At 37.8% G+C, this 14,174-nt stretch overlaps 1 protein-coding gene across 3 annotated transcripts; it reads left to right on the top strand.

The window, feature by feature from the left end:
- Nucleotides 1-9,725: 9,725 nt before the first annotated feature.
- LOC145559784 (uncharacterized) lies at nt 9,726-13,739 on the top strand. 3 transcript variants are annotated; one of them, XR_014092951.1, is made up of 8 exons: nt 9,726-9,965; nt 10,626-11,597; nt 11,682-11,951; nt 12,031-12,375; nt 12,465-12,635; nt 13,145-13,214; nt 13,303-13,412; nt 13,503-13,739. XR_014092951.1 is itself a non-coding variant. In XM_081621089.1 (7 exons), the coding sequence occupies exons 1-3, from the start codon at nt 11,520-11,522 to the stop codon at nt 12,079-12,081; spliced, it is 399 nt and encodes a 132-aa protein (XP_081477215.1). In that variant the 5' UTR covers nt 9,726-11,519; the 3' UTR covers nt 12,082-12,375; nt 12,465-12,635; nt 13,145-13,214; nt 13,303-13,412; nt 13,503-13,739. The 3 variants fall into 3 exon arrangements, 1 of the variants encoding a protein (XP_081477215.1); XR_014092952.1 differs by having other exon boundaries at nt 9,726-11,597; nt 13,506-13,739; XM_081621089.1 differs by having other exon boundaries at nt 9,726-11,597.
- The last annotated feature ends 435 nt before the right edge of the window (nt 13,740-14,174 follow it).

Raw genomic sequence — 14,174 nt, forward strand, 5'->3', positions numbered from 1 at the left:
TGCTGCCAACTCCCCGGATGGAGTCTCGCTGCTCAGTAGTGACTCCTTTTCGAAGCATTTCCTTAGCAATTTCTCTAAGGTCTGGAGCTTGGGAGAGGGCTTCTTCATAACAAGAATCAAGTTGGGTGTTAAGAGTATACACATCCGGCATGAAAAGAGAAAACAAGACTGGGTGATTGTATGCATGCATCCGGCAAAAGATAGAATAAATTTGGGTGTTACTACACATACATCCGGCATAAGCAAAAGGCCGCATGATAAGGCCGCATGATAAGCTATACTTAGTAAAAAAAAATAATAATAATAAAATGAAGAGAAGTAAAAACTCAAGTACCTGAAATGACAAGCAGGTCCTGGACCTGCTTGCTGCGGCGCTTGTCAGGGGAGCCTGCTCCAGCAGACGGAGAATCCTTGGAAGCTTTAGATTCGGACACCTGCTTTAAAGCAGAGAGAGCAGCCGGCGATTTACCGCCAGTAGAAGGGTGAGACTCGGAGTTGCTGGCGGATGGCTTGTGAGCCACAGTCTTCCGGGAGCGCTTGGGGGAAGTCGGAGCCGCCTCTTCCGCAGTCCGCTTGGGGGGCTTGAGGTTCACCCCAGGGACGACTGGAGGCTTCACTGAGCCCTCCTGTACAAAGATTCACCAATTAGTGAAATTAAGGCTAAGTTAATGAGAAAAGGCCGGATGAAAGAAGGACTTACATGTTCAAGCTGCTCCCGCTTGAAGATCTGATTTTTCTTGTTCATCATCTAGCGGTAGGTGGAGGCGGTGCCGCTTGGCTTCTTGTTTGGGGTAAGCTGAGACATTGCTTCTTCTACAAAAAGGCCGGATGGGTGGTTAGAAAACAACAATAAAATTCTTTTGTTATAAGTAAAGCATGCATGATATAACCCCCATCCGTCTACCCACCTCTTCCTTTTTCTAAGCTTAGGCCACAGGCGGCCAAATAGGTTGGGTCCTTGAGCCATTCATATTAGGGGATATAGCTGTTGAACCTGATTTCCTTCTCAGAACCCCCCTCTACCGCCTGCACTTCCACCTTAAACAACCCAGGATAAAGGATTTGATCCCAACCTTCTTCAGAGACAGGCGGTAGAAGGGCCTTTTGGCCTAAGAGATAAGGGTTCTAGTTCCAAGAGTTGAACTTGGCGTTCCGGCTGGTGTATGGGGAAGTGATTATATAGAATTTGTTCCTCCAGTCCTTCCACTTGGACTCCTTCCCAAGTGTCATCATGTACCCCTTATTGCTAGTAAGGGTGTACCAGCCGGGGCCAGCTGACTGAGGGGATTTGCTCAAGTAGTGCATAGAAGCAAACGCCTCAAAGCCAGGTTCAATGTTCTGCATCCTGCAGGCGGCTACATACCCAAGGATGTTCACCCATGAATTTGGGGTGAGTTGCCACACCCCTAGGCGGTACCCGTCTAGGATCGCCTCAATGGCCGGATCCAAGGGAAACCTCAGGCCCGCCTGTATCACTACGGCATAGCAGCCGAATGCAGTGTTCTTATAGCTTTGGCTAAGGGTGCAGACTACAGCATCCATCAAAGCTGGCACTTCGACTTCATATCCGACCCCCATGACATAAGTGTCCCTAAAGTCACTCAACCCCTTCAGCATTATTTTCGGGGTGGAAAGGAAAATGTGTGTGAAGTAAGGGGTGTATTCGTCTTGAAGGGAAGAGGACGCCTCACCTTGACCCCTCCCTGGGGAAGCGGGCTCCTCATCAGGTTTTTCAGGCAGCTCCTGTTCAGTTTCGGAGCCGCCTGAGTCAGAGGTTGAGGTTGAGAGGGAGAAAGAGTAGGAAGACCCCCAGTCAGATTCAGTTTCCTACTGACCAACCGGCATGTCCAGAATTGAGTCTTCCGGAGTGCTTGGGGTGCCTTGTTTGTCATAATACACCTCACTCCGAGGCACCCTAATGGAGCCATCCCCCTCTTCAGTTCTAGTTGTTCGTTTGGTTCTAGCCATGGTGTCCTGCACAGACACAGAGACGGTTCGATTGGGGGACGGATGAAGAGTGGGGCAAACGGCACCCCTAGTCCTAGATTCAGCCGTCCCAGGTGACCGGCTGACAGCTATCCTAGGCCGTGCCGAATGTGTTTGTGAAACCATTTTATGAAAGCAAAGGAAAAACAAACACAAACGGAAATTTTAAAAGTTTAAACATAAGAGAGCCAGACGGTTACCTTGAGAAAGGTACGGTTGACTTGAAATGAGCCGGTTGGTGCAGACGGACAGTAACAAGCGGCAGAGTATACAATTTTTTGTGAAAATTATGTTGAAAATCTCTCAAATTTCACGCAAAGATGCGTGAAATGAGGGTCAAAAAATTACTTTAATAGAGGAGTAATTCTGGGGCACCTCGGTAATTCCCAAGAGGGAGAACAGTAAATTTTTACTTCACCAAATGAGGTGCTGACATGTGTCACAGACGCCCCGTGGCGCGCCACGTTACCTCTGTGACAGAGGCAAATGTTTTGGGAAAAATTACCCTGCCACGTGGCGGCCTGAGAATAAGACACGTGTCCGCCCAGCATTGGTCTAAACAAAACCAACCGAATACTGACACGTGGACCCCACTGTCATGTCATGGAATGGCGGCTTTCAGGCCCGATTCCCCATAACTTGTCATAGCCCACCAAATCTATGTCACATGACCTAGAATAAGGGAACATTTTCCCATGACCCTATAAATAGGGAGAGATTCCCCATTATGAGGGGCATTGAATCATTTATTACATCACCTGCATTTCTCTCACATCAGAGAAAGCACCTGATCTCGGGATCTATAAAGATCTCATTATTATCTTTTTCCGCACTTTTTACTCACTCCTACGCATTCTAACTTGATCGTCGGAGGCGGAACTCCAACCAACAGGAGTCTTCGTTGTTTCGCAGGTACAGGTCGCACCGGACCAATCTTCGAGCTGTAACTCTCCCGAGGGACTAAAAACACCCAAAACAAACATTAATATTGAAAGCAATTCAACAATAATTTGTTAGTCAAATCAAATATAAAATAACTTAATCATGATACTAGCAATATAAAATAAAATAATAGTAATTAAATTAATTAATTACTCACATTCTGGGCGTTCCTTTAAATTGCTACATCATGAAGAAATTGTTAGTAACTTCAATAAAAATATAAATCAAATTGAAAATTAAATTAAATAAATGTAGATTTGATTTGGTCCAAACCCTCAGTTATTTATACCTTTCACACCTTGGTTAAAGTATAGAACTTCAGGTATTGTATGGACTCCTTGGAGTGCTTAAAGGAAGGAATAGTGAAAGAATGGGGAGGCTAGTATTTAGGCTAAAGAGGGAGAAGAGAATTATTTGATGATCAAGCTTGTTGATGATTGGAAAAGGGGTGATATAACCTCTATTTATAGAGAAAAAAGAAGGGTCGAAAAAACAAGATAAGATCCGAATTAAATCGGAATAAAACTCGATAGACTGCAGTTTTTGCGGTTTTTGTTTTTATCATATCTTTTGATCCAGAAATTGGAATAAGATAAATAAGATGTCGTTGACAAACTCTTGAAGTCTACTTTCTAACCCAATTAGAATCAGATTAAAATATTTTATAGAATAAAAGATATGACCGAAATAGTGAGACGGTGTCAGTTTTGGATAAAGTTTGACATTTTATTCATATCTTTTCCGTTATAGCTCGGAATTGATATTATAATATATCATTGGAAAGATAATTTCAAGGGCTATCCAAAAATATAAAATTTGGATAAAAAATATGAGGTACGAAAATAATATCTGTCTATCTTTGAACATCTTTCAATTCGAATAGAAATAGGACTTTCAAAAAAAGGAGTTTTATTCAATTTCAAACTATTCAATCTTAGCATTTCAAAAAGGATAATTAAGATCTTTTAGAAACTTATAGAAGTTTCCGATCAATACTAATTGTTTTAGGAATGGGATTAAATAATTTGGACCCTCCACATGATCAATGGGTCGTAGGTAAGGTGGACTTAGGTTCGGTTTGGGCTCAGTTTAATATTTTGGCCATAACTTATTCGTTATAACTTAGATTAGGGCTTATAATATATCGTTGGAAAGCTCTTTTCAAGCCCCATCCAACTATTTAATCATTGAACCCAGATAATGGACCAAAATAAACTGGACTAAACGCGAAATGAATGATTTTAAAGGACACGAAATGAATTATTTTGGGTTTAAAGGCACGAAAAGAGGAAAATAAGTTATGGTTTGGGGAAATGAGATAGGAGTTGGGTTGGTTTTATGAAATGAAAATATGGATTTGAATATGGATTTAAGCAATCCAAATATTAAATACTAAACCCGATCAATAATGGCGCTGAAAGGTTGTTCATCATCGAGTTTGGTTTTGGGGAGACATTTTTAGGGTTTCGATTTTGGTGTTTTGGGGAGACATTTTTATGTCAAAATCCTAAAACCAAAATCTAGGGTTTCGATTTTGGTGTTTTAGGGTTTCGGGGTGGTGGTTTTCGGCAAGTTGGGCGGCGGCGACGTGTGGGAGTGGATTTAGGCTGCCGCGCAAAGGTGGTGGCTGGAGATTTCGGGAGGGAAAGGGTAATTTGTAGGTAGTTCTTGGGAATTCGAGAGGGATAGGGATACTCGCAGGTGGTGGCTGGGAATTCCGGAGGGAAAGGTGGCTGGGGTCGGGAATTTCACCGGCGGGGAGGGGGGACGATCGCCGGCCAGCTGAGGGTAGGGTCAGGGCTAGGCTGGTGGCGGCGGTGGCTAAGGTGGTGGTGTTTTTTTTTAAAAAAAATTTAAAATAATTTCTCTAAAGTTAGTTTATTAAATAAAGAATATTAATAAGAACCAATTATAAGCTGGCATGTGGCACAATTAACGTTAATGAATAACTGAGTTAACGGAAAGGGCAAGTTGTGAAATTTTCGTAAAATTGAAGGTTATATGGTGTATTAGAAAGTTTTTTATGGTATATGGTGAATTAAGCTTTAACTCAGTGGTATATGGTGAAAAATCCGTAAATTTTATGATGTTTGAAATTTCATAAGAGTATTCATTTGCACTAATACTTTACTATACACTAATATCGTTTTATGTTTGTTTTGACAGGTGCTTATATCTCATGGAGGACGATCATAACCTTCATTATGTAGAGGACATTGAGGATGATGACTATAAGGACCAGGTGAAGGATGAGGACAAGGATAAGCCTTATGATGTGAACAAGGAGGTTGATTTAGGTGTGCTAGAGGATCAAGCTCAAGATGAGTTTGAGCGTAGGCTTGAAGAAATTGAAATTTAAGCTGAACGTGCGCCTCCTATTGAAAATACAGTATGTGAGATTTTTTGTGAGAACCCGACTCCTGAAACTCATGGCCAAGGACACGATCAAAACAACACAGGTGGTGGAGGGGGGTAAAGGCACCAGCTCAGAGAAAGGGTAGGGGTCCGACGAGAAGATTTAAGAAACCTAACGGTCCCATGGTATTGGAGTATGACAACAACGGCCAACCCGCGGGAAAATGGTGTCGATAATATGCTAATCATGTTGGCATGTGTGCGCGCAAAATCCCCATTACACTTGTAATGCGGCAAGTACCTCCAGGTTTGATTCAAACCTTTTGGGATGATACAAGGGTAAGTGTTTTTTTGGCACATTTAGACAATTTAAGAAACCTTCACCTTACGGTTGTTTGTAAATAGAAACTAATAATCGGTTTTAATTTGTGCTTGCGAAAGCTATTTTCTATTCCTAATGATGTCGAGAAGGGAAGGGTGTTTGAATCTTTATTAGCGGAAAGATTCAGATGCTTTAAGACCACCTTAACTAATGGATGGATCTATAAGAAGAAGAAATCAAAGAAGAAGAAAGATGTTGAGGATAACCTTCTCCCGTGGCAAAAATGGTCGAGCGTGTCAAAAGATGACTTGGAAAATTTCGTTATTTAAAGAAGTCAAAAGAAAGCCATTGTAAGTTTGGGTAAATCTGATGCCAATTGAATAATAACTTGACTCTTTTTGTAGTATAGATACTAACATTTGTTTTTATTAGGAACTTCGAGCGCAAAATAAAAAAAATGCATTGCAGAAGGAGTACACCCATCGTATAGGGGCTAAGACATTTGCTGAAAAGAGACCTGAATGGTCCGAAAAGGGTTTATACCCTAAATCGCTTCTAGTGCCATCGAAAGAACCCTCTAGTTCCACAGTCACTACTTTGGTGAGTCGTGCCGATGATTTCTTTTATTCTCTCCATACGTTTGATATGGAAACCGGAAAATGGGTCAGCAAGGGTCCGGAAACCAAAAAAGTGGCTGATAAACTTGTACGTTACCTATGAACTGTTGAATTTTAAGAAGCTTTTGCATCAAAGTCACTATACAAACCATCAACTGTATTATTGACATCCTTTTTCCTTTTGCTACAGCTTGAGCACACTAAAGAACTAGTAGAGGGCAAATTGGTCCCAAGTGTGGAGAATGACCCTTTCACCTTGGCTTTGGGAAAGCCATACCATCCAGGACGAGTAGTAGGTTCGGGAGGGTCATTGCTAGGATGGAAAAAGGTGATGGGTCCAAAATACACAAAATCGGGTCGATCTCGAGCAAGTGTTAACTCACCGGATGAGTTGGATGCCAAGGTGGCATCAATTAAAGAAAAAGTACGCAACGAGTTAGTAGGTGAATTCAATGCTTGGGCGAAGCAGATGAACTTACCGAGTTTGCTATTCCCCGCGACTACACCGGTCGACTCATGTAGTCACCCACAAGGACAAGGAGAATGTGATAGACATGGAGGATATGAGATACATGGAGAAGATGTGCTACCTGAGGTAGTTTCAATTGTATTAAAAGTTTTAAAATATTGAGTTACGTGAGATCTGAGGTGGCATGATTGATGGACTATTGCAGTTTGCTATTCTTACACATGCGAACTCGAGGGACCTTGATAATTCAACACCGCATGAATATCCAGATTTACAGGTGATTTGTTTGGTTCTAGCGTAATGAATTTCGTTACATTATCAATGGTGTAGGAAAAGACCTATTTTGATAACTTCTTTTTTTACAAGTGTAGGAAGATACTCGGTGTGCACTTCTAGCCCTAGGGCTTGCAAATAGGGGAGAATTGAATTTCGTGGCGTATGGTAGTGCACAAGCAACGACTGGTGATACGGCGGGGCCACATCATTACTCAGCTGGGATTGCTTCGGTGATTGCAGGGTTCGAAAACATCCCACTACCTATACCGATAATGGAGGTTGAGATAACAAAGCTTTGGCAAGCTGTAGGTAGTTTCGTTGATTGGCCACGTGCGTGGGTGAGGTTGATCTATGAGGTAATTTATTTATTTTCATTTTTTTAGTGTTAAATAACTGTTAGGCACTCTCTAACTGCACCTCTGAAAATAAAACCGCTGAAATAGCACGACTCCTTGGCCCCCATCTCCGATTCCGAGGCTACGACGGCCTCGGCTGCCGCTCCCTAGGCTGCTCCGGCCTCAGTTGCCGCTCTCTGGGATGCTCCGACCTTGGTAGCAACTGTCTGCCTAGGCTGCAGCAGTCCCGGCAGCGGCTGTCAGGGCTGCTGCAGCCTAGGCAACAGGCTGCCGGGGCTGTTATAGCCTCGGCAGGCGGCTGCCAGGGCTGTTGTGGCCTTGGCGGGGGCTTCCTGGGCAGGAGCAGCCTCGGCGGCGGCTGCTTGGGCTATTCCGGCCACGGCGGCAACCCCCTCGGCTGTTCCGGCCTCGGTGGAAGCTGCATTTTTTTTTGGGATTATTTTGAGCCATTATTTTTTTTTCTTAACTCACTCGGTCGTTAAAGTTTCAGATTTTGCATAGAAGACAAACTTCAAAGAGAAGGAGGGTGGAGAAGCCTAAAAGCATTGATCAACCTAACAAGAAGCTGAGTGAACAACGGTCCAAGAGTGAACAAGCGTCAAAGTTGCACTCTTCGAAAGGTTCACCCATGTAACCTACTCCACTTGTTGAAGACATTGTTCTTCAATCGCTCTCTACTGATTTGACCTTTCTTCACAACCGTGCTTGCCATTTGGTCGATCCCATGGAAGTTGCAGTTCCTAAGGCAATGTTACACTATGATGAGGATGCAGTTGGATGGATTAGCAATGAAGATGTGAAGGAATTTCTACGTGGTGCAAAGCTTAACATTTCCTTCATTCAAACATTCTTGAGGTACTTCAATGCCCACATAATCTACACTTTTTTCAAGTTATTCAAATTTGTGGTTATTATCCTTCATTTTATTAATTATTCAATGTTCATGCACGCAGAGCACTACATGAGCACTTAACTAAAACTGAGTATTGTAGGAAACCCCCGTGACGTGTTGTATTATGTTAAACAGAGTATCAGGGAATCAATGCGTGTGGGAGAAAAGTTCATATTAGCCCCATCTTATAGAGAGTAAGTCTAACCATGTCAAATTCAATCGTTTTGCCTCATTATATGTTGACTCCTAAATATCAATTTGTTTGTCTATTGTGAACTTATGTAGGGAGAATTGGAGCCTCATGGTGATTTGTAATTCCAATAACACAATCTATCACCTTGATTCAGCTCGATCCTCAGAGAAGTGGCTCGTGAAGTCTATATTGCAAAAGTAAATATATATAGCTACCTAGTGATGATTATTGCTAACTAATTTAGTAGTCAGACGACTAATATACTACTACAAAAATACCTTTAAAATTCGCCCTTTTAGAGTCGCATGTTAAAAATATGCGACTCATTAGCCTTTGGAGTCACCCCTTATAGATGAGGCGACACTATAGGTTGTATAATAAGTTTAGAAAAAATGTAAAGTGTTGCCTGATTATTATTGTGTGACTCATAAATGTTTGGAGTCGCCTCATATAAATTAAGTGATGCGTAAGGTTGTTATATGAATATAGCTAATAAGTCTAATACATCGCGTGAAATTAATATCTGACTCATAAGCTTTAGGAGTCACTTGTTATAAATTAGGCGACACATTAGGTCGTATTAAAAATTATGAAAATAAGTCTAAAGTGTCATATGTTTTGGTATGTGACTCTTAAACCTTTGGAGTCGCCTCTTGTAAATAAGGTGATACGTAAGGTTTGACTATGAATTTATCTACATATTTTAACTCATCCCTTAATTAGTATAAGATTAACTTGATGATATTCTTAGAGTTACTTGTCTTGTATATATGAGTGCCATAAATCAATGCGTAAGGTTGCATCTTACATTTGAATAATAAAATTGTCATTGAATGTTACTTCCTCCGTTTCTAAATAATAGATGTGTCAGATTTCTTAAAAATATTTGTTTTCTTACATGTTATTTAAAAAACGATGGTCAAACTTAGTATATCAATAGGAAAAAAAAAAATAAAATATATCAAATATTTATGAATAGAGTGTCACGTGAGACCAATAAACATTTTGAGTCATATAATATGGAGTAACATTTTAAGTTATCTAATACTGAGTACTCCGTCCGTCCCTTATTTTTGCCCCAATTGCTACACTAAAATTTTTTTACTACTAAGAGATTAAGTAATACATAAAATAGTACTTACAAAAATAGTCATAAGAATCTTATATAGAAAAAATAAAAATAAACTAACTAAATTTATACACTACTAAAAGAAAGTTTGTATCACAAAAAAATTTTTTAAAAAAAAAGAAAAAAAAAAAGGTAAAAGAGTCTTACGTTTTTTAACCAAAAAATAAAGTAAAGAGTCATTATAATTTTTGTAAAAGAAAAGCACCAAAAGTTCAAAACCCATGAAAAGTAAAAACCATCCATATCCATCTTCTAGCTTTTCCATTACCGTGCTTTCCCACGCAAACCAAACCCCATAAACTTGATTCCCAATCAAAACCCACTAACAAAATTGCGTCCCAACCCCAGCAAACAAAATTTCCGGCATAATTGTGATAATTTCGGCGGTCAGTCTCATCTAATATTTTGTAGAAGCTTCGAATTCGAAGGTAAGCATTTGATAAGCCATAATATCATCTAATTATACATGGGTTATTATAATTTTGGTGTTTTAGTTCATAAAAATTCAATTTCTTGTAATTTAAATTAGGGTGAATTCGTTTTTTTAGAGTATTATGCTCAATTGAATTTCAATATTTTTGGGGTTTTTTCATGAAGTACGGTTATGTTAGACCATTGTATGTTGATTATTGATGTTATTTGTTAATATTAGACTTAATTTTCTTAGTTAATATATTTGTTATTTTCAACATGTTTAATTATGAATTTTGTATTCCACTAGAAACTTATATTATAAAATTAAGAAAGATGATTCCGTATTAGTTTAACATCTGCCAAAAAATTTAAATTAATTTATTAGTTTGACTATATAGATGAAGATTATGTATTCCAATATATAGATGCTCGTATCAGTTATATAATTTATCGATAAAACTATTTTGATTCTGATTCATATATGGTAGACATACACTGCGATGTGATCTTATGCTATTACGCACTCTGATACTAATACTAAAAAAAATCTATAATGAGTTCAACCAGAGTGATAAGGACACTGTCAAAAAGTCATATATTATTAAATTCTTGTATATTGGTTTATGAGATTTAATGTTTATTAATTAAATATATGTGGGACATGTATTTGTTAGAGATCAATAGGACAAAACTTGGATTACACAAAAGCGTACTACGCCTGAATTTCAAGGGGTTGAAGTTTTTATTCAATTTGCCTTGAAACATGAAAAAAAAGGGGAGAAAATATGTTGTCCTTGTAAGACTTGTGGAAATATGGGTACTGTGTCTAATGAAAATGAACTATGAGATCATATTTTTTGTAATGGGTTTTTGAAGAATTATACTGAATGGGTTTGGCATGGTGAGGGAATAGTAGATGATTATATTAACTACGATGATAATGTAGTGGGCTTAATTAATGTTGATGATGATTATGAAGATAATGAGTTTGAAGAGATGTTACTTGATATGGAGGAAAAATGGATGAGAGGGGACATGTTTTAGATAGTTTATTAAGTGATGCTAATAAACCTTTGTATGATGGCTGCTCCAAGTATACTAGACTTTCGGGATTACTAAAGTTGTTCAAAATGAAAGCAAAACATGGGTGGAGTGATAAGGGTTTCACAGATTTGTTGGAACCATTAATAGATATGCTTCCCGAAGGTAATGAGCTTCCAAGTTCTACATACCAAGCAAAGAAAATGTTGTGTCCAATGGGTTTAGATGCTAAGAAGATACATGCTTGCCCAAATGATTGTGTATTTTATCGAAAAGAGTACAATGACTTGCATGAATGTCCAAAATGTGGGACATCACGATATAAGGTGAGCAATAATGGTGAAATTGTCAAAGGAGGGGCTCCTGCAAGGTGCTTTGGCATTTGCGTATTGTGCCAAGGTGCTTTGGTATTTGCACATTTACTCACAGAACAAGTAAGGGAGCAAACAAGAGCAGAAATGAAAGTTGTTACCCTTGAGATTTTGAAGTCTTGTGGCATACATGTACCAAATGATGTCTAAGTCAATATGAATGGTTATACATCTCTTCATCCTCGTAGGAGTTTTCACTCTATTGATCCTGATCCTTTCCTTAATGGATCTAAGGTAATTATTTATATATTATTATTAGCATACATGACCTCAAGAATTTGATTATAAAAAGTGATATTATTAAAAACTTGTGTATAGGAGCTCGTTCCATGTGAGTTATTGGTCCTTGGAAAAGATCAAGTATATCGTGTTGTGGCTAGAGGGACCTTATGTAAAGCTGAACCGGGAGAGATTATTCATAATGTTCCATTACTAAAAGATCAAGTCAAAGTGACTATCTTAGATATTGTTAACGGGGAGGAGAATACACCCCAACCTTTACCTTTTTTCGGACATGAATATCTTGGTGATGATGTAAAAGGAAGTTGGGCACAATGGCCTCGAAAACAAGTCAGATTATCTCAGGAGGTAACTTACTTTTATTTTAGATAAAATTAAATTATAAAGTATAATCATTTAATTATCTTCTCTTATTTTTCTTATGAAGATCAACCAAAACCCACAGAAAAAAGAACAAGGAAAATATCCAAGATGGTAATAAAATAGGTGATATTGGTTCAGCGACTGAATCTCATCCGAAGGAAAATGAGAATGAAACCATACAACGCTTCCTTGTTAGCAAGGTCACCTTATTGTCTTTGTCAAAAAGTTGCAAGGATCTATACAACTTGTATAAGAATCGAGACATTGATTTCAGCGTTGATGTTGAGTTTGAAGAGATATTCTATTATCCTGAGAGAGTCACTTTTACAACATATGTATTTGGCGAGGATCTTAAGCAATTACTTGACATGGCATATGTAAACATATCATGTGTTCATATTTGGATAAGGTAATATTACTTAGATCGTGAAATTTCCTGTACATTATGATTAAAAATGCTTATTGTTTATCATATTAATATTTTTGCAATTGGTTTAGGTGTTTGCAAAACGAAATCAATAAGAATGAAGTTTAAAACACCATTGGATTTTTTTGTCCCCAAAGGTTAGGAATGGTTAAATCTCGTCCTTCCTCGCTGACAAGTTATTTGAACCATTCAATGACCAAGCAACGTACGAAACAATATATACTTGCCCCTTTCTATCAAGAGTAAGCACACACAACTCATAATTAATCTCATTACTTTGTTAACCTCTTTTTTTTTTTGTGAATGATTTATCTATTTTTTTTTCTTATTGTATGTTGTTTATTCATAAGTCATCATTGGATGCTAGTTGTTATTTGCCCCCAAAAAGGAGAAGCTTTTTTCTTCAATTCTTTGGCAGATTGGTCATTAGATAGTGTGCATCTCAAAGGAGCATTGTAGTATTACAGTTTAATCTTTTTTTGTTAGTTGTTTGATATTATTGATGCTGGTGGTGATAAGATGAATTGCCAAAGGTTATAAGTGATGACTTTCATGGTGTTTGAGAAGAGTTGATTGTATATTGTAATGTTGCAGATGTTATATGCCGGAAGTATTGGTGGTTTTAGATGCTTTTAATAATGGCATAGTGTCGTATAGGTCAATTTTATGGAGAGATGCTGCCGATTTTTTTGTAGGTTTGATTATTGTTTTATTTCCATATGTAATGCATTCGTATCAAATTTTTGTACAGGGCATATAGAACTTTAATGAATATTAAAAAAGGATCTCGGAAAACAAATCTAACGTGGAATGTCATTAAGGTAGATGTTGCTGGTTTACATTATATTTCTATGGTCATTTAAGTTTTATGTGTGTATTGACATTACTTGAAAAAAAAAATATTATTAGCGTTTTAGTGTTCTCGACAAACAAGCGGAGTTGAGTGTGGCTATTATGTCATGAAGTATATGGATCAAATTGTCTCACTTAAACTACAAAAAGATAACGATTGGGAAAAGGTATTCAAATAAATATTTAATTTTATAAAATTAGCGGTTGTTTATGTTACATGTATGTATTACTAATAAATCTATTTATTGTGTATGTAGCAGTTCTCTCTTCAACCTTTCACTAACGAGGTGATCGATGATATTTGAGAAAGATGGTGTAGATTTTTTTTATGATAACTGTTTGTAGTTTAATGAGAATGAAACTTGTACTCAAAAGTTCGCGAACAAAGTTATTTCAGTTTTTTTTTCTTCGTTTTTTATAGCACATACAATTTTCATGTATGTAATCGTTTTATTAGAAAATTTTCAATTATTAATATATTTTAGTTAATTTTGCCTTTATTAGTTTAAATTAGTCAAATATCGTCATTTTTTATTTATTCATTTTTATGATTATATAAATTTTAATCTTATGCATGTTTGGGATAGCTGCACGTAGCAGCGTCCATTACATTATAAGCATCGCCTCTAATAAATAGGTGACTCATAATTTTAACCATACGCATCGCCTCTAATAAATAAGTGACTCATAAATTTTACCATACGCATTGCCTTTACTAAATAAGCAACACATAATTTTTATTATATACATCGCGTTTTTGTAAATAAATGACTTATAAAATAGACCTTACGCGTCGCCTCTAAAGTAATGTTTGACTCGAAAACTATATTTTTCAAGTCGCATCTAAAGAAAAAAGTGACTCATAAACTATATTATATCGACTCCTATACCATATTTTATGCATCCCCTATAATCAACCAAGCGACTGG

The sequence above is a fragment of the Chenopodium album genome, chromosome 9 (assembly GCF_948465745.1).
Source record: "Chenopodium album chromosome 9, dcCheAlbu1.1, whole genome shotgun sequence".
Classification (NCBI taxonomy): Eukaryota; Viridiplantae; Streptophyta; class Magnoliopsida; order Caryophyllales; family Amaranthaceae; genus Chenopodium; species Chenopodium album.